Source organism: Rattus rattus, chromosome 9, assembly GCF_011064425.1.
Source record: "Rattus rattus isolate New Zealand chromosome 9, Rrattus_CSIRO_v1, whole genome shotgun sequence".
Classification (NCBI taxonomy): Eukaryota; Metazoa; Chordata; class Mammalia; order Rodentia; family Muridae; genus Rattus; species Rattus rattus.
The window spans coordinates 18824601-18839648 of record NC_046162.1 but is presented as its reverse complement, the minus strand read 5'-3'; the positions used below and the strand labels follow the sequence as shown (position 1 = coordinate 18839648).

Here is a 15048-nt window from a genome sequence, read left to right as displayed (position 1 = left end):
CACACACACACACACACACACACACACACACACAGAGAGAGAGAGAGAGAGAGAGAGAAACAAATAAGTGTAAAAATGATTAAAAATCACATACATAAGAATCTCGAGGCAGTGCAATGGGAATGATAATATTACTGGGTAAGGAAGGTTAGAGATGCTCTCAGCTACAATGTATGGAGAAGGAGCCAGAGAATAATCAGCCTCTATATTCATGGATCTCTCACAAGCAGATCCCACATCTCAGCCAAATACAGACCATAAATACCTGAAACAAAACTGTACCCATACTAATCATGTACTGGGTCATTAGTCCCTAAACACCACAATGTAACAACTTTGTATACATCATTTACAATGTGTTATAAGTAGAGATAATATATATTTATATATTAGTATATCTGTGTTATATGCATGAGATAAGCTGTGTTTTTACAAGCCACATGTGCTCAGCAGATCCTGTGAGGGCAGAGATGTGGTGGGCAGGCAGACAACACCTACCTTTGCACTGGAACCTGTGGGTGGGGGTGGTGAGCAGGAGTCTGTCTGCCATGGACTCGGGGCTACTGCATCTGGCAATGCCAGGCTCCTTGTACCCAGCCTTTATCCACTCTGATAACCAACGCAGACTGCAGTCACAGTGGAGAGGGTTGGTTCCCAGGGCCCTGGAAGGCAGAAGAGGAAGTTAGGCCCTGCCTGGCCTAGCCCACAGGCTCTCCCTCTGTGGCTTTCTGAAAACTCAAGGTTTGAAAACTAAATGAGGGGACTCTGGTGTGCAGGCTAAAAGACATCTCCACTAAGGGGAGAAAAAAAAAAAAAAAAAAACAAAGTTCCCAGAGTCTATTTCCAATTCAGTAGATGTTCCTTCCCCACCTAAGTGACTTCCCTTCTGAGGTTTTCTTCTCACTGCTCTGGAAAGTTCTGTCCTTAACTCTCCTCCAGGCCTGGCTCTCCGGGGACACATTCTAGACCCCTGGCCACCTTCTCGTGTGGCTCTCAAGCAAAGGGTCTGTTAGATTGGCTCTTCAAAGCTTCCAAAGACCCAGATTCAGGAAGCAGCTTCCAGTCGATGAGACTGAAGATTTGGGGGTGAGACAGAGCTTACCCCCAAATTTCTCTGAAGTGATTGGGAAGAAAACAGTACAATTCATTTTTTAAAAACGTCCTATTCGGGCTGGAGAGATGGCCTCAGTGGTTAAGAGCACTGACTACAGCACTGACTGCTCTTCCAGAGGTCCTGGGTTCAAATCCCAGCAACCACAACCATCTGTAAAGGGATCTGATGCCCTCTTCTGGTGTGTCTGAAGACAGCTACAGTGTACTTATATATAATAAATAAATAAATATTAAAAAAAGTCCTATTCGCTACCATTTCTACGTTTGATTTATGGAATGCATACATGTCGATACTGTAGCCTATGCACACAACATGAACATAACTAAACTCTATACAAAGGAGGACTACAGTCTTACCATCTTACCAACTGAGATAGGTACCCAGAAACACTACCTGAGAGTACTAGCTAGGGAAAGAGGGCTGGCTGGGAGTCAGGGGACTGAGCGCTACTCCGTAGTCTCATTGGCTTGATGGGTAGCTTTTAGGTAGTCGCCCATCACTTAGGGTCTCAATTTCCTTGAGTAGAATAAGGAAGGGATGCAGGGTGGTTGTGAATACGCCCACTGGAGTCAAGGAAAACATGGAGGGGCAGGCTTCCTGCTGGCTGTGCAGCCTCAGGCAAAATTCTTTAACTTCCTAAGTCTGAATTTCATCCTATATATGAAGGAATAAAGTGCCTTAACGCCGTAAAAAATATAGAAGATAATTCATCAAAAGTGTTTAGGGTATAGTAGGGGTTTGAACATTTATACTGTTTGGCGGAATAGAAGCCTTTGAAGTCTTCTGAAATAATACCTTGTGTACGGTTTGAATACGGTATCTCAAAATGAGCCCCCTTTCATTTTCCTGAATTTCAGGTTTCCTATTTGCACACCCAACAAACTGTGGGCCAGAAGTAATTTTTTTTAAAGTTTCATATGTAATGGATACATTAAACCCATTTTTGGGGGGCCCTTATTCTACCCTCGATATAGTATAACCATTATTTACAAAGTGTTTACAATTGCCCTAGGTGTCTTAAGTAGCCCAGAGACTATTTGAGCCCACAGGAGAATGTGTGGTGTTGTACGCATGCGCCTCCTCACTGTACGTAAGTGACTTGGCATTTGTGGGTAACTGGGGCTCCTGGAGCCAGTCCCCTGTGCCTATGGAGGGCCAAATGTCTAACACGAGGACAGAATATACACAGAGTGATGACTGACACCTTTATCACGCTCTGTTTTGAGCCAATGCACCTTAAGAAAGGGGGCCACTTACAGGTGGGAGAGGGACGTCAGATCATTGAAGGAGCCTTCAGGAACACTGGAAATGTCGTTGCCATGGAGGGTTCTGAGGAAGAAGGCACAGGTTAGAAAGTGACCCCAGCGAGCCCACCATTCTCACCTGGCCCACCTGTGGTTCCCAAAGCCCCACAGCTCGTGATGTCAGTTGCCGCCGTCGCTGCCATTCCTGAGGGGGGCACGGGCATTGCTCTGTCTAGAGCAGCAGCAGGGCGGAGGGGTTGAGGGGCTTGGCAGGGAAGAGGATGGGTCTCCCAACTCCGTGACCCTGGGGGAGGTTCGGGGGCTAAGCTGCTTTTCTGGGCCTCAGTTTCCACTCCTGAAAATCCAAGAGCCACATTTACCTAATGGAACCATCAGAGGTCCAGGGACGATGTTCTGTGCTTGATCAGCTGTGGCTAATGCTCTCTGTTCTGTATTCTGATAGTGGCTAATCCATCTGCTGTGGTGCCAGGTCATTTGCTTTCAGACTCTGACTCTGCCAATTACCAGAGGACGGCCTTGGGGAAAATGGCTTATTATCTCTTGAGCCTTAGTTTTCTGAATTGTCCAATGAGAATGACCAGCAGTCGGATTGTCTCGTACATGTTTTAGACTATGCAGAAAAGAGTCAAGGATTTTTCTAAGTGCTAACTGGTGGATGGCAGGAAAAGTGGGGGAGGGGCGGGGATAGGGGAGAGAAGAGGATGGTGGGAAGATCAACCCAAACTAAAGATGTATGAAAAAGTCATACGGTCACCTCATATTTACTTACTTTCAAAAATTAGACTGAATGGAGGTAGCACATGTGGGAGGTACTAGTTGGCTCCTAGAAGCCACAGGTTACTAAGTGAAAGTCCTAGTGTTTGGGGGCCCCAAAGACCCTAAACAACACAGGTATCTGCCCATCAGAGTTAGGCGAGAAGCCTTTATTGTTCGAGACACCGTGTGCTCTGGGCTCAGAGCATACAGAAGACACGATGGAACTGAGCTGGAAGCTCCCTCCCCAGTGGTTAGCTCTCATGGTGTCAGTCGGTGCTATTTTGGCTGCTATCAGGGAGATAACTGTTGACTTTATGCTTTAGAGAACTGACTGGCCAGGCATCCTGTGCCCACATGGGAAACAGCAAGTCAGTTGGGGGTTTGGGAAGAGTTGACTAGGCTCTACTTAGAACTGAGGTTTGATCCTCACTGGAATTCAAGTCTGGTAATATAAGCCTGGCCAAAACCCCACGCAGGAGAGGTCATGGGGGAACCCACTACTGTGGTGTGTTTTGTTTGTTTGTTTGTTGTTTGTAAGTGGACATGACAGGTCCATTCAAGTGCCTTCTAGATAACCATGCTTATAGTTTAGTGTCGCTGCTGCAACTGGCCAGAGAGACTTCTTTTTGTACTGCCCAGTGGTAACTGTCAAGACATAACTACGAGAGTGCTGAGTGTAAGTGGCCACTGAGTGCTTGGACACAAAAGGACATCCATATAACCCCTTCTATGGCTTGGGGAAATCTGTGAGAGGGTAGAAAATTCCTAAGAACCACAGGAAGGTGGGGGAGGTGGTTAACTTCCAGACAGGATCTGGCTGATGCATTCTTGGCTTCAAAGCACCTATGATTCCTTGTATAAGATCTGCACAAGACTGACTGGACCCGTCAACTTTCTGTCTAGATGGGCAGGGAGGGGATGGGGGCTCCATCCCTCCTTGAGGATTTATATTCCATTAAGAGTTAGGAAGGGCTCTCGAGATTCTATCCCTCCATGATGATCTGGTTTTTGGGAGAGGGAGAAACATTTTCTACAATGGCAGAGCCACCGGTAAGGTACTCATGCTCCTGTTTAAAACAAAAACAAAAACAAAAACTCCTCAGCTTTAGGGGCTGTAGAGATGGCTCAGTAGTTAGGAGCACTGATCGCTCTTCCAGAAAAACTATGTTTGATTCCCAGCTCACTACTGTCCATAACTCACACGTGTGGCACACAGACATATAGGCAGGCAAGACACCAATACACATAAAATAAAAAAATAAAAACCTAGAAGCATTTAAAAAACCCCTCACATCTATGCTCCTTTCAATAACTCCAAGGAACTACTTTGTTCCTGTCAGTAACGAGTCATTGTATCACACGAACAATTGAAGTGCCATGGAATTAGAGGTTGGTGGGGGAAGAGGGGGGTGACCAGTGAGAGTGGTAAGCAGACAAGAAAATGGGGACATGTTATGGACATGCTTGGAAATGTCACAACGGAACCCATTACTATGTGTGGATAGTATATGTTAATAAGGGAGTAAAAACTTCACTTTTCTGAGTCTGATCTACATCTGGATCCGGGGTGGGACCTGAGTTCCAAAGGTTACAGTTCACGAGGAAAGGGCTAGGGGTTTCTTCTATTGCTTTCCGTAAGGGCCCAATCTCCCTTCTCCTGTAGAATACCCAGGGCCTTGTACATGCAGAACTGCGCTCTAGACCAGAGGTTCTCAATCTGTGGGTCGTGACCCCCTAGGCAATTCCTAAAAATGTTTACATTATGACTCAGAACAGTAGCAAAAATTACAGTTATGAAGTAGCAAAGAAAATAATTGTAATGGTTGGGGGAGGGGGGGTCACCATAACCCGGGGAGCTGTATTAAAGGGTCGCAGTGTTAGGAAGGTTGAGAGCCAATGATCTAGAATTCTCCTTCCTCCTTAGACAGTCCTCTATTGTCAACCCCATGCCAGCCCATTCTTGGTGTGATTTGCCAGGTGCAAGCTGTCCTTTACTTGCGGGGGGTGGGGGGGACTGGGACAGCTGGGAAGAGTGGTCCTCCAGGCGGTGCTCACCACATCTCTTCCCAGTGTGCTTAGCGGAATCATTCTCCCTGCCTCAGCCTGCTATTGACGTGGATGCCTTCACTGTTGCCTGCTGTTTGGCATATCCATGGTAGTAGATCAGTTCTGAACGAGGCTGCCTACCCCAGGGTCATGAAGCTCTAATAGAGAAACACGGAGGAACCCAACAGAGCTTTGACTGTGATATCTTTGAGTCCTGCTCCCAGTTGTTATGAGCTGAGATGCTGAGGTTTCCAGAACTGCAGACCAATGAGCTATGATTGACAAGGACAACTGAGACGCAGTCCGCTTATGCTGCAGGCTCTTGGTCCTGGATTGGGTCCCAAGGAAGGACTCACGCATGTAAATCACCACCCTCGATGATGACAGAGAAGTGGGTGCACGTGCCTTCTCGGGTGCCTCTCTTTTCCTGTACACCTCCCTCCCTGGAAGTGAACTTGGCTTGAGGCTCTCTGCTTTTCCAGTGCCCTTAGTAAAGGGCCAGGGGCCTCTCCTCCCTCATTCTAGGGCAGTGGTTCTCAATCTGTGGGTCAAGACCCCTTGGGGTATCAAACGACCCTTTAACAGGGGTGGCAGATCAGATATCTTGCATATCAGTTATTTACATTATGATTCATAACAATTATGCAAAGTTACAGTTACGAAGTAGCAATGAAATTATTTTATGGTTGGGGTCACCATAACATGAGGAACTGTATTAAAGGGTCTCAGCGTTAGCAATATGAAAACCACTGCTCTAGGGTATGCTAAAGGGACAACTAGGAACTGTCAGATGCAGATGATGGAATCATTAGAGCAGCGTGGAAATTACCTGCCCCTTGTTACTAACCATGGTCCAGGTGCTCATAGTTTGCAAAGAGATGGCAGGAATTATCTGAATTCTTGCTGGGTCTGGACAATCATGGCCCCCAACACTAATGTGAGGCTAACTGTGTGACTTTCGTGACACCTCTCTCTCTCTCTCTCTCTCTCTCTCTCTCTCTCTCTCTCTCTCTCTCTCTCTCTCTCTCTCCTCCCCCTCTCTCTCTGTCTCCCTCCCTCCCCCCTGGACCCTGGGACTTGCTTTGTAGACCAGGCTAGCCTAAAACTCAGGTATCTCTCTGCCTCATAGACTGAAGTATGTCTTCCACGTATTGTGCTTTGTCATGCTGGCATGACTTGCTCCCATCCCTGGTCCAATGTCTCTTGCTCCCCTTTCTCTCCTGAAGCACAGAAGGGTCTGTCCCTGGAGTTCCCATGAGAACGGGAGGCCCAAATCCATTGGAGAGATCCACAGTCATCACCAAGCTTCTCAGGAACGTTTTGCCATGCAGGAAGATCACACTCCTCCCACAGAGGAGACTGAAACCCAACCTTACACCCAACGTCTAACAGCAACTTTGGCTCAGATCGACCACTGTCTGACGTCTGGGCTCACTGTGTCTCCAACAGCATTTGTTACCCCCCTGAGATTGTCATAGTACCCTACTGCCTACTCAGCTGCCCCTCTCCACTGAAGAGGTATAGGCTTCAGCCATCCGGCCTCATGCATCCTGTATCCATGCACACATCCAAGTCTCTCAACACCTTCTCTCCATTATTCATTCACTCCAGCACAGGGACACTCCCACCTTCAGAGGGACAGAGGGCTAGTGAGAGACAGACACCCCTAGGGCCCCCTCTGGAACTCAGAGGGGAGGCTTCATTTTGCTGGCTGCAAAGCCACTAGAACGAAACCTCCCTACCTTGCACGATGCTCTGCAGGTCAGAACGAGGAATGGTAAGAGAACCACGCCTGTGAGGGAAACCCATCTTCGAGAGAGGGCTGAGGGGCAAGGGTCTCTGTCTCCGGTGTGTCGTCTGCTCTTAGTCCCGGAGCCTCTGCCTACCCTGAGCTCATTTGTTTGAAGGATGTATACTTTTTAAGTGTCTAAGGTGCGTTGAGCTGACCTCCTCTCCACTGGTCAGGAAGGGCCCCATTATATATAGCACTGCTTATTATCTGATAAGCCAGATGTGAGGGCAGAGAGGGTTCAATGCTTATAAAGATCCAGATGCTGTAGGACCCAGTGCACGGCCACAACCACCCTGCTTCGTTCTTGGATTTATTTTTGAGGGCAGTCCTCTCAAGGCATTGCTCATACAAAGTAGAAGCCTGTAATTATATTTTTCCACCGAGCTTAAGGCAGTAGTGAGCCACACACCTCCATTTCTGAGCCGGAGGCAAGACAGAGTGCACCATATGTTTCTATCAGTCCCCCCTCTTTCTTCCGACTCCTCCCAGATCTTTCCACTCCAGCCTGCTCTCCCTACCTCCTCACAATCCCCCCAAATCACAACCTTTTAATTCTGGTTGAAGCTTCTCTGGGTAAGGGTGAAAACACTTCCGGTGATAACCAACAATGCCCCATTCTTCAAGTAGAGAAGGAGAGGCCTGAGAATAAAGACAGGTAAAACAGAGGCTGGGAGGGAGGTAGGAAGGCCGCAGGTCAGGAACCCTGAGACACGAGTTCTGGCTTTGGTTCTGTGCATCCTCGTGGTGACTCGGCCATATTCTTGCTTCTAACATGAAATCTGCCCTGCAGCCACACTTGTTAGTTCCTGTGAACCTCCAAACACCTTTGTCCTTTCAAATAAAGTATTCAGTCCAGAAGGGGGCTGGAGGCCCTGGAGCTGCAGTTATTGGCCGTGGTGTGCTGCTTGATGTGCGTGCTGAGAACAGAGCTCCAGTCCTGTGGACGAGCAGCAAACGCTCTCACCCAGAGTCAACTCTCCAGCCTCCATGCTTTTCCTTGATTTTAAGGTCACTGTCACCCTCTGGAATGTTCTTTAGTCTCTTCTCTCCTTAGGTGAGACTCACTGGCTTCTTCTTTTCAGCCTCGGAAACGTAAGTGAAGGACTGACTTGCGAGCAGAAAGTACTGGGTTCAAATCCCCACTGTATTATCTTAGGCAAAGCCACTTATGGCCTCAGTTTACTCGTAAGTGCAATGGGGATAAATAGAGGCATGTTCTTCATAGGGGGAAAACTATGATCATAATACAAAAGTCCCCATTCCTTGGGCAGTGCATAGTGAAGGCTTAACAAACAAACACCAGCAGTGACATTCCAGACAGGGCTGTCCTTTCTCAGAGCCACGAGAAAGGCAGGTGTCACCCGGGTTGCAAATGGTTGTCAGCTTGTCAGCCTCCCCTCTTCAGAGGTCAGCAATTGTGTCTCACTTACTGCCTGCACCCAGCTCCCAGGGGGTCACTGTGGCTTGTTCACTGAAGGCGTTAGAAAGTGAACAGGCAACTACATGTCTCTCTCTCCATCTCTGAGGGGACCGGTTTAGAGAGGAACATCTCTAAGGCCTTCTCTTTGTTGGAAAGTTCCTGCTGAATTTCTGTCTTCACATTTGGCTTAGTTTTCAAGAAGTGAGCCCATGCCATGGACTGGAGGGCCCTGGGACCACCTTTCAGTCCACCACCAGCATTTGCTAATGGCCAAGGCTGTCAGAGGTGGGCTGGCTCTCTGGTGAGGCAGTGAAGCCCCTCTTGGTAAGGTCACCAAACCAAGAGCATCTGGAGCTTTCATGGGGACATCATAAGAGGGCTTCAGGCTGTCCTTAGCTCCTCATGGGTATTGACAGTGTAGTTTTACTTCAAGGATAAGAAGCTAAGGATCTGAAGGGTGACGAACGATATCCCAGTCTCTCCGTCAGTACACATTGAGGCAGCCCTCCCTGTCCTAACTGATTCCAGGTGTCCCTGCGTGGGGTTAGGGAGTGACATTTAAGACCACACAGACACAAGGCATGTGACTCTGTGTGGGGCAAAGATCTCTAAGAGTGCACAGATCCCCAAAGAAGGACAAAATGCCCACAAGAATGTTCTTGCTAGCTCTTTTACATCGTAAGTGAAGTGGAAAAGCATTTTTGTACTTGGGCTCCTGACCACCCTGTCTTGGTTTCTGACATGTATTCAACTGCACTCACCAATACACGCACACATGCATGTACGCACGCACGCACGCATGCACGCACACACGCACGCACACATCACCTCCAGGTCTCTTTGTCTTTCCACAGCCTTGCTGGGTTTTATCTATGGCTAAACTTTCATGCTTGTCCTCCTCTTTTGTGCCAAACAGCATCATTTATGGGACTCCCATTGTTTTTGAAGATTTCACCATAATAATAAAATCCTTCAGAAACTCGAGGAGAATATACCAACACTTAACTGTCATTACAGCTAATGCAATTCCTGATTGAAAACAAACTTACCTAGGGCCAGGGAGATGGCTCACTGGGCAAGGCACTTGCGTATAAAAGTGGGTAGGTACCTGAGTCCAGATATCCAGAACCCACTTAGAGCCAGCAGTAGCACACATCTGTCATCCCTCCTCTCTTATAGCAAGATGGGATGCAGAGACAAGAGAATCCCCGGAAGCTCAAGGGCCTGTGAGCAAGCCATCAACAAGAGGAGAATCTACCTCATGTGGAGAACCAGTACCCAAGGTGTCCTCTGACCTCCACGTGCATGCTGCAGCATATATGCACCCAGAGTTATACACACGAATCAATACAACGCTTAAAGAACAAACAGAAGCCCTACCTTTTGCCCCACTCCCAGATTGTTACTATGTAGCAGTCTCCATCCCTGCCTACCTTTGCCTACTTGTTACCCAGCTGATGGTATCGGAAACCTTGTTCTCTTCAGTCTCTGTTCATCGGTATCAATGTTTACAAGATATAATTAAGTTTCCTTTCCCACACAATCCCTAAATAGTCAGCCCTTTCCCACACTGCGTCTAGTTTTCAACTTTATCTCTTTTAATAACTGCACTTCATTGACTCGCTGGGTCATAATCTCTTTACCCGTCTCCCCATTGGTGTCCCGGTAGGTAATATTTAAAATTTAGGTTAAAAATAACAATGCAACAAAGAGCCAGATTTATAGAACCTTTCCCTCATCTTGGGTTTTTCTGTAGCGTAAATTCCTACATGTGCAATTACGAAGAGAAAGGATACAAATATCATAAAAATGTAGCCCATAAATGTTGTTATTTTTCCTGAATTGGTCCTTATGCAGAAAATGGTGGCTCCCCACTGAGGTGTTTGGTTGGAGTGAAAGAAAGGCTCTAAGATTGGTTTTATCCCCAAGACCCACTGATTCTAGAATGATCATACTAAAAAGCCTTCTGACTATTAACTCAAGAAGCAAGCTCCCTCTCACTGAATGTAGGTGTGTGTTCCTATGATCCTGTGATGGCGGTAGGACACACAGGGAGGGAGCCCCTGGCAGGCTGTAAACACCCCTGGGAAACAGACAGATGGACAGGGAAAACCTATTTCTTTCTTTCAGATTCTTTGAATTATTCCCATCAGAGTGACTCCCAGTCTTGAACCCATGCACAGAGATTCAATTAAACCTGGCAGTTCTGTTTCCTGCCATCTAACTTATCCCTAGAAGCATCAGATTGAAACGGATGGCAGGGGCCAGCAGGCAGCGTAAGGGGGAGCTGGTCTGGCTTTGGGCTGGCTGGCTGAGACCTATTCACCACTGCATTCATTTGGAAACAAGGAAATGGTTTCGCTGATGTTTCCATTCCCAAAGTCCCCGGAGAAAGTGGATAACAGGTAAGTGACAGTAACAGATTGCACACTGTCAGCTCAGGCACTTCTTTGCCCCCCGGAGAATTGATTTTTAATAACAGCGCGGATGACATGTGGCGGGAGCTGTCGCTGACATGGGTGTTTTGCAGGTCTTAATAAATCACATCATTCCAGAGCCTCTGGAGTTGGACCAGGTTCCTGGGTGCTGTTTGTTGATAGCACTGAGGCAAGAGGCTGGACTCAGCCACCTCATGACTAGTAGACTTGGCTAGTTACTTCTTCACCCAGGTCTCAGTTTCCCCACCTCTAAAATGGGCATCATCCTCTCAAGCTCACGGTACTCTTGCAGGAGAAGGAATGGCCAGGCCTCACCCTCTCAAATATGGGGTTGCTCTTATAATAGTGACAGGCTTTAAGAGTAGGGTGACATCTCTATCAGGAGGAGATCCCTCAAAGGTAATGGTCAGAGGAATAAACTATCTTTCTTTATCAATAAAAGAGTGCAAGGCAAAAAGGTGTGCAAGTTAGAACTAGGGTTGGAGAAGCATTGTGTCCTCCCGCAGTAGCCAGAGCTGTGCTGTGAGCTTTGGACACAGCATCTCATTTAATCCTCCTATGATTCTGGAAGGCAATTAGCACCACCATTTGATTGAGAAGACACACAGGGAGGGTGGGGCAGAGCCGTGCTTGGGAATCAGGAGGGTCCTGCAGCCCCTCTTGCCTTAGTGTGCAGCTCCTCTGGGTGTGCGCATGTGTCTGGAGGCTACAGAGCATGCAGTCTGCAAACAAGTGAGAAGAACTCAGGTGTGACCAGGGCTCTTGCTGTCCCAAGAGAATGTGTAAACCAGGATTCGTCGGTGATACTTAAAGGCTGGCAACTTATTAAAGCTTCCATTTTTTTTTTTCTGTTTGAGTCAGGACCTTGTGAAGTAGTCCAGGCTAGACTCAAAGTCACTAACTAGTCTAGGCTGGGTTTGAACTCACGTTCTTCCTGCCTCAGCCTCCTAAGGACTGGAATTACGCTTGTGTCATCATATCCGGCTCTGATACTTTTGGTTTTTGAACAAGAATGTTGGAAGCCAACCTTTCGAGCTTGCACGGCTCCTGGGCTTCCAGCTTGGGACCTCAGGTCCTTGCAGAGGTGTTCACCCTTCTGAAGCCACAGCGAGCACCTGTGAGCAGCCCGCTCATCACAGAGCCCTACTCTGTGCTCACAAGGAATGGGGAGGGCCTGTTAGTGTAGCCTTGGTCCCTAGTCATGGGGTGGGGAGGAGGGCAACCTATCTAATATCCAACAAGGCGCAGACTTGAGGGGTGAGGGCTTGGCTAAAGGCTCCTGAGTGGCAGGGTGCTGGACCTCCGGAATGGCTGACTCAGAGCACATTCCCTTTACCCCACTGAGTAAATAAGGGTGGCTGGGTGGCAACGAATGGGCCATACCCAAAGGGCAGCATGAAGGGGAGAGCTCTGTGCACCTCAAGCTGTTACCCACTACTGTATAAGCTGACCCCAGGCCCAGTGACTCACAGCACTCGGAGCGACCTTAGCCCGTTGAAGGCATGGACCGGGATGCATCTCAGCCGGTTGTAGCTCAGGATCCTGTGGAAAGGAAAACAGGAGGCCCCTGTTCTTACTGTGCACTCTTTACACAATGGACCCATCAAAGCAAATGTTTCCTCCAATGTCTCTGATTTAATATATTGACAAAGGTAACGTAATAGAGAGAAGAGAAACCTCCTGCTACTCCATAAAGCTCCTTAGCTCACCCCACCCCAACCCCACCCCCACCCCCTGCGTTCCACAGCAGACTGGCTCTCTAATCAGCTTTCCTTGCCACCTCCCTCCACTGTCAAATGGTGTGCTTACAACGTGCAGAGCTAATGGGAAATAAATGGGTCTGAGCAAAATATAATTGTGTAGGAAACCCTCCACTGGGAAAGAACACGCATGTATCCCAGAAGGCATTCCACAGACAGCCCTCTTCAGAGGTAATTAGCTTCCCGTCCCTCCGTCTGCCAGGCCCCTATCTCTCCATTTGGCATCTCCCGATGACTAAGGCCTGCCTTCCAGTGGGACAGCCAAAGCCATGAGGGCCACTGGGATAAGGTACCTAGGACTGGGGCTCCAGACTAGATGGCCATGCCCGCGAAGGTTAACGGGGGACATGCCTTCATACTCACAGTGTGGAGAGGTGGGACATGTTGCTGAAGGTGTGATTGGTCAGCATGCTGATGCTGTTGTTGCTCAGGTCACTAGAGGTGAAACAGAAAGGCCATTCGATACTGTTAGCAGCACCAGTGGGAGCCCACAACTGACCATCACACGAGTGTGGCACCTATCAACCAACCCATTCATCCACACACACACTCATTCGTCCATCTATCCACGCACTCACTTATCTATCCATCCACCCACATACACCTGCTCACCTCCACATACCCATCTGTATACCTACCCATTCTCACATCTATCTACTCACTTTCTCATCTGTCCGCTTATCCCCCTCCCATCCATCCATTTACCTACGCACACGTTGATCCAAATCTTCATTTTTCTATTCGCACTGTCGTTGCCCACCCAATCATCCATTTATTTACTCATTCCGTGATTAAATCCTTCAATTGCATGCCTAGTCATACATTCTATGCTAACAAAGCACACACATGAGAAAACAGCTTCTCCTTATTTAGTATGTTTCTTCCCTTGGTCATTTTTTTCCCCAAGTCAGGGTTTCTCTGTGTAGCCCTGCTATCCTGGAACTTAAGTCTGTAGACCAGGCTGGAGCCGGTGTGCCCAGCCTCTATATTTTGGCTTAAATGTTGTACCTGTGTATGGCAATAGTATGGATGGATTCTCCCTGGGCAATTCTCCACAGCAGGGCAGTGGTTCTCAACGGGGCACTCTTGTTCTGCCATGACATCTGATAATGTCTACAGACCTTTTTGGCGGTTGCTATTGGGTGAAGTGCTACTGGCATCTCGTAGAGGCCAAGGTCACTGCTGGGTGTCTCATAATAATTACGACAAGTGGCCTAACCAATAGATATCCGACCTCAGATGTCCATAGACCTGAGTTTGAGAAATGTTCGCAGAGATGCTGGTTTCGGAGAGTAAGAATGGGGACCAAATGGTGGCTTTCTGGCTTTTCCTTAGTGGGCCTCTGGCTTTAATTGTGAAAGAACCCTTCTTGTCTCCCGTGGACTGGCTCCATGCTTCTCTCCAGCTAGCTGCCTCTCCCTGCACCCTGCAGGCGTGCAGGTTGAGAACTGTTACATCTGCTGAAGCACTGTTCTCTCTTAGTCTCTACAGTTCTGCCCTAAACCACCCCAGGAAGGAGAAACAAATGCCTGGCTGGTGGCAGGCTCCTTACACTAGTGTCAGCTGTCGGAAGGTGGACAATTCTTTGGGCACCGCTGTTAAATGATTTCCTTCCAGGTACCTGAAAGAGAGGTGCAGAGTTAAAGCACTGGGAAGGACACTACACTGGTCCCAGCTGCCCCCCCACATTTGTCATCACTGTCTCTTGTATGGTCATGCAATTGGTGATATTTTTCCCCCACCAGATCAATAGCGTTTTATGATGGCAAGGTTCTTGTTAAAATTGCCCACCCCTGTATCCTCGTAGGGCCTCTTGATGCTGCTGATACGAAGCAGGTATGCATCCAGGGCAAAGCTGTTTAATATTAATAAATGAAGCACTCACTCGATGCTGACAGATCACGATATCTGAGTAGCAGCAACACGGTTGAGGGACCGTTTGCTCAGGTGACACAGAATGCAAGTGGTTGGACTAGAATTGGAACGCAGGTCTCCCTGACAATTCCACACAGCTTTTACCCAGACCCTGGAGGATGGTTGGGAAACTGAGGCATGATTTGTCTTACAAACTTGATTTCGTAAGGAACTGAAGGAGACACAAGATGTCAGGTGATACCCAGGGATAGTCTATGACAGCCTCCAGGGAATTAAGAAAAGGAGCACTTAACAGCTAGGGAGATGGACACAGACACGCGGAAACATGGACACATACACACACACACACGGACACGCGGAAACATGGACACACACACACACAGACACACGGCAGAAGCATTTTCAGGGAATGCTGTGGGAAACCTTCTCTTGGTGCTGGATGCTCGGTACTGGCAGCCCACAGAGAAGGGAAATGCCACCTTAAAGAGTTTGGGGCACTGAAGTCATTCACCATTGCTGTGTTGGGACTCATTTATGACTTTATATCTAGAAGAAATATTTTTTTTTTTTTAAAAATCAACC

At 48.0% G+C, this 15048-nt stretch overlaps 1 protein-coding gene across 1 annotated transcript in view; it reads right to left on the bottom strand.

Moving 5' to 3' along the window:
* Slit3 (slit guidance ligand 3) overlaps nt 1–15048 on the bottom strand; it is a 588206-nt gene that overhangs the window by 44523 nt on the left and 528635 nt on the right. The window contains exons 21-25 of the mRNA XM_032913200.1: nt 14144–14212; nt 12955–13026; nt 12302–12373; nt 2372–2443; nt 499–662 (exon numbers count right to left, since the gene is read on the bottom strand). Coding sequence (XP_032769091.1) covers nt 499–662; nt 2372–2443; nt 12302–12373; nt 12955–13026; nt 14144–14212 — 449 coding nt within the window. The remainder of the gene's footprint in view (nt 1–498; nt 663–2371; nt 2444–12301; nt 12374–12954; nt 13027–14143; nt 14213–15048) is intronic.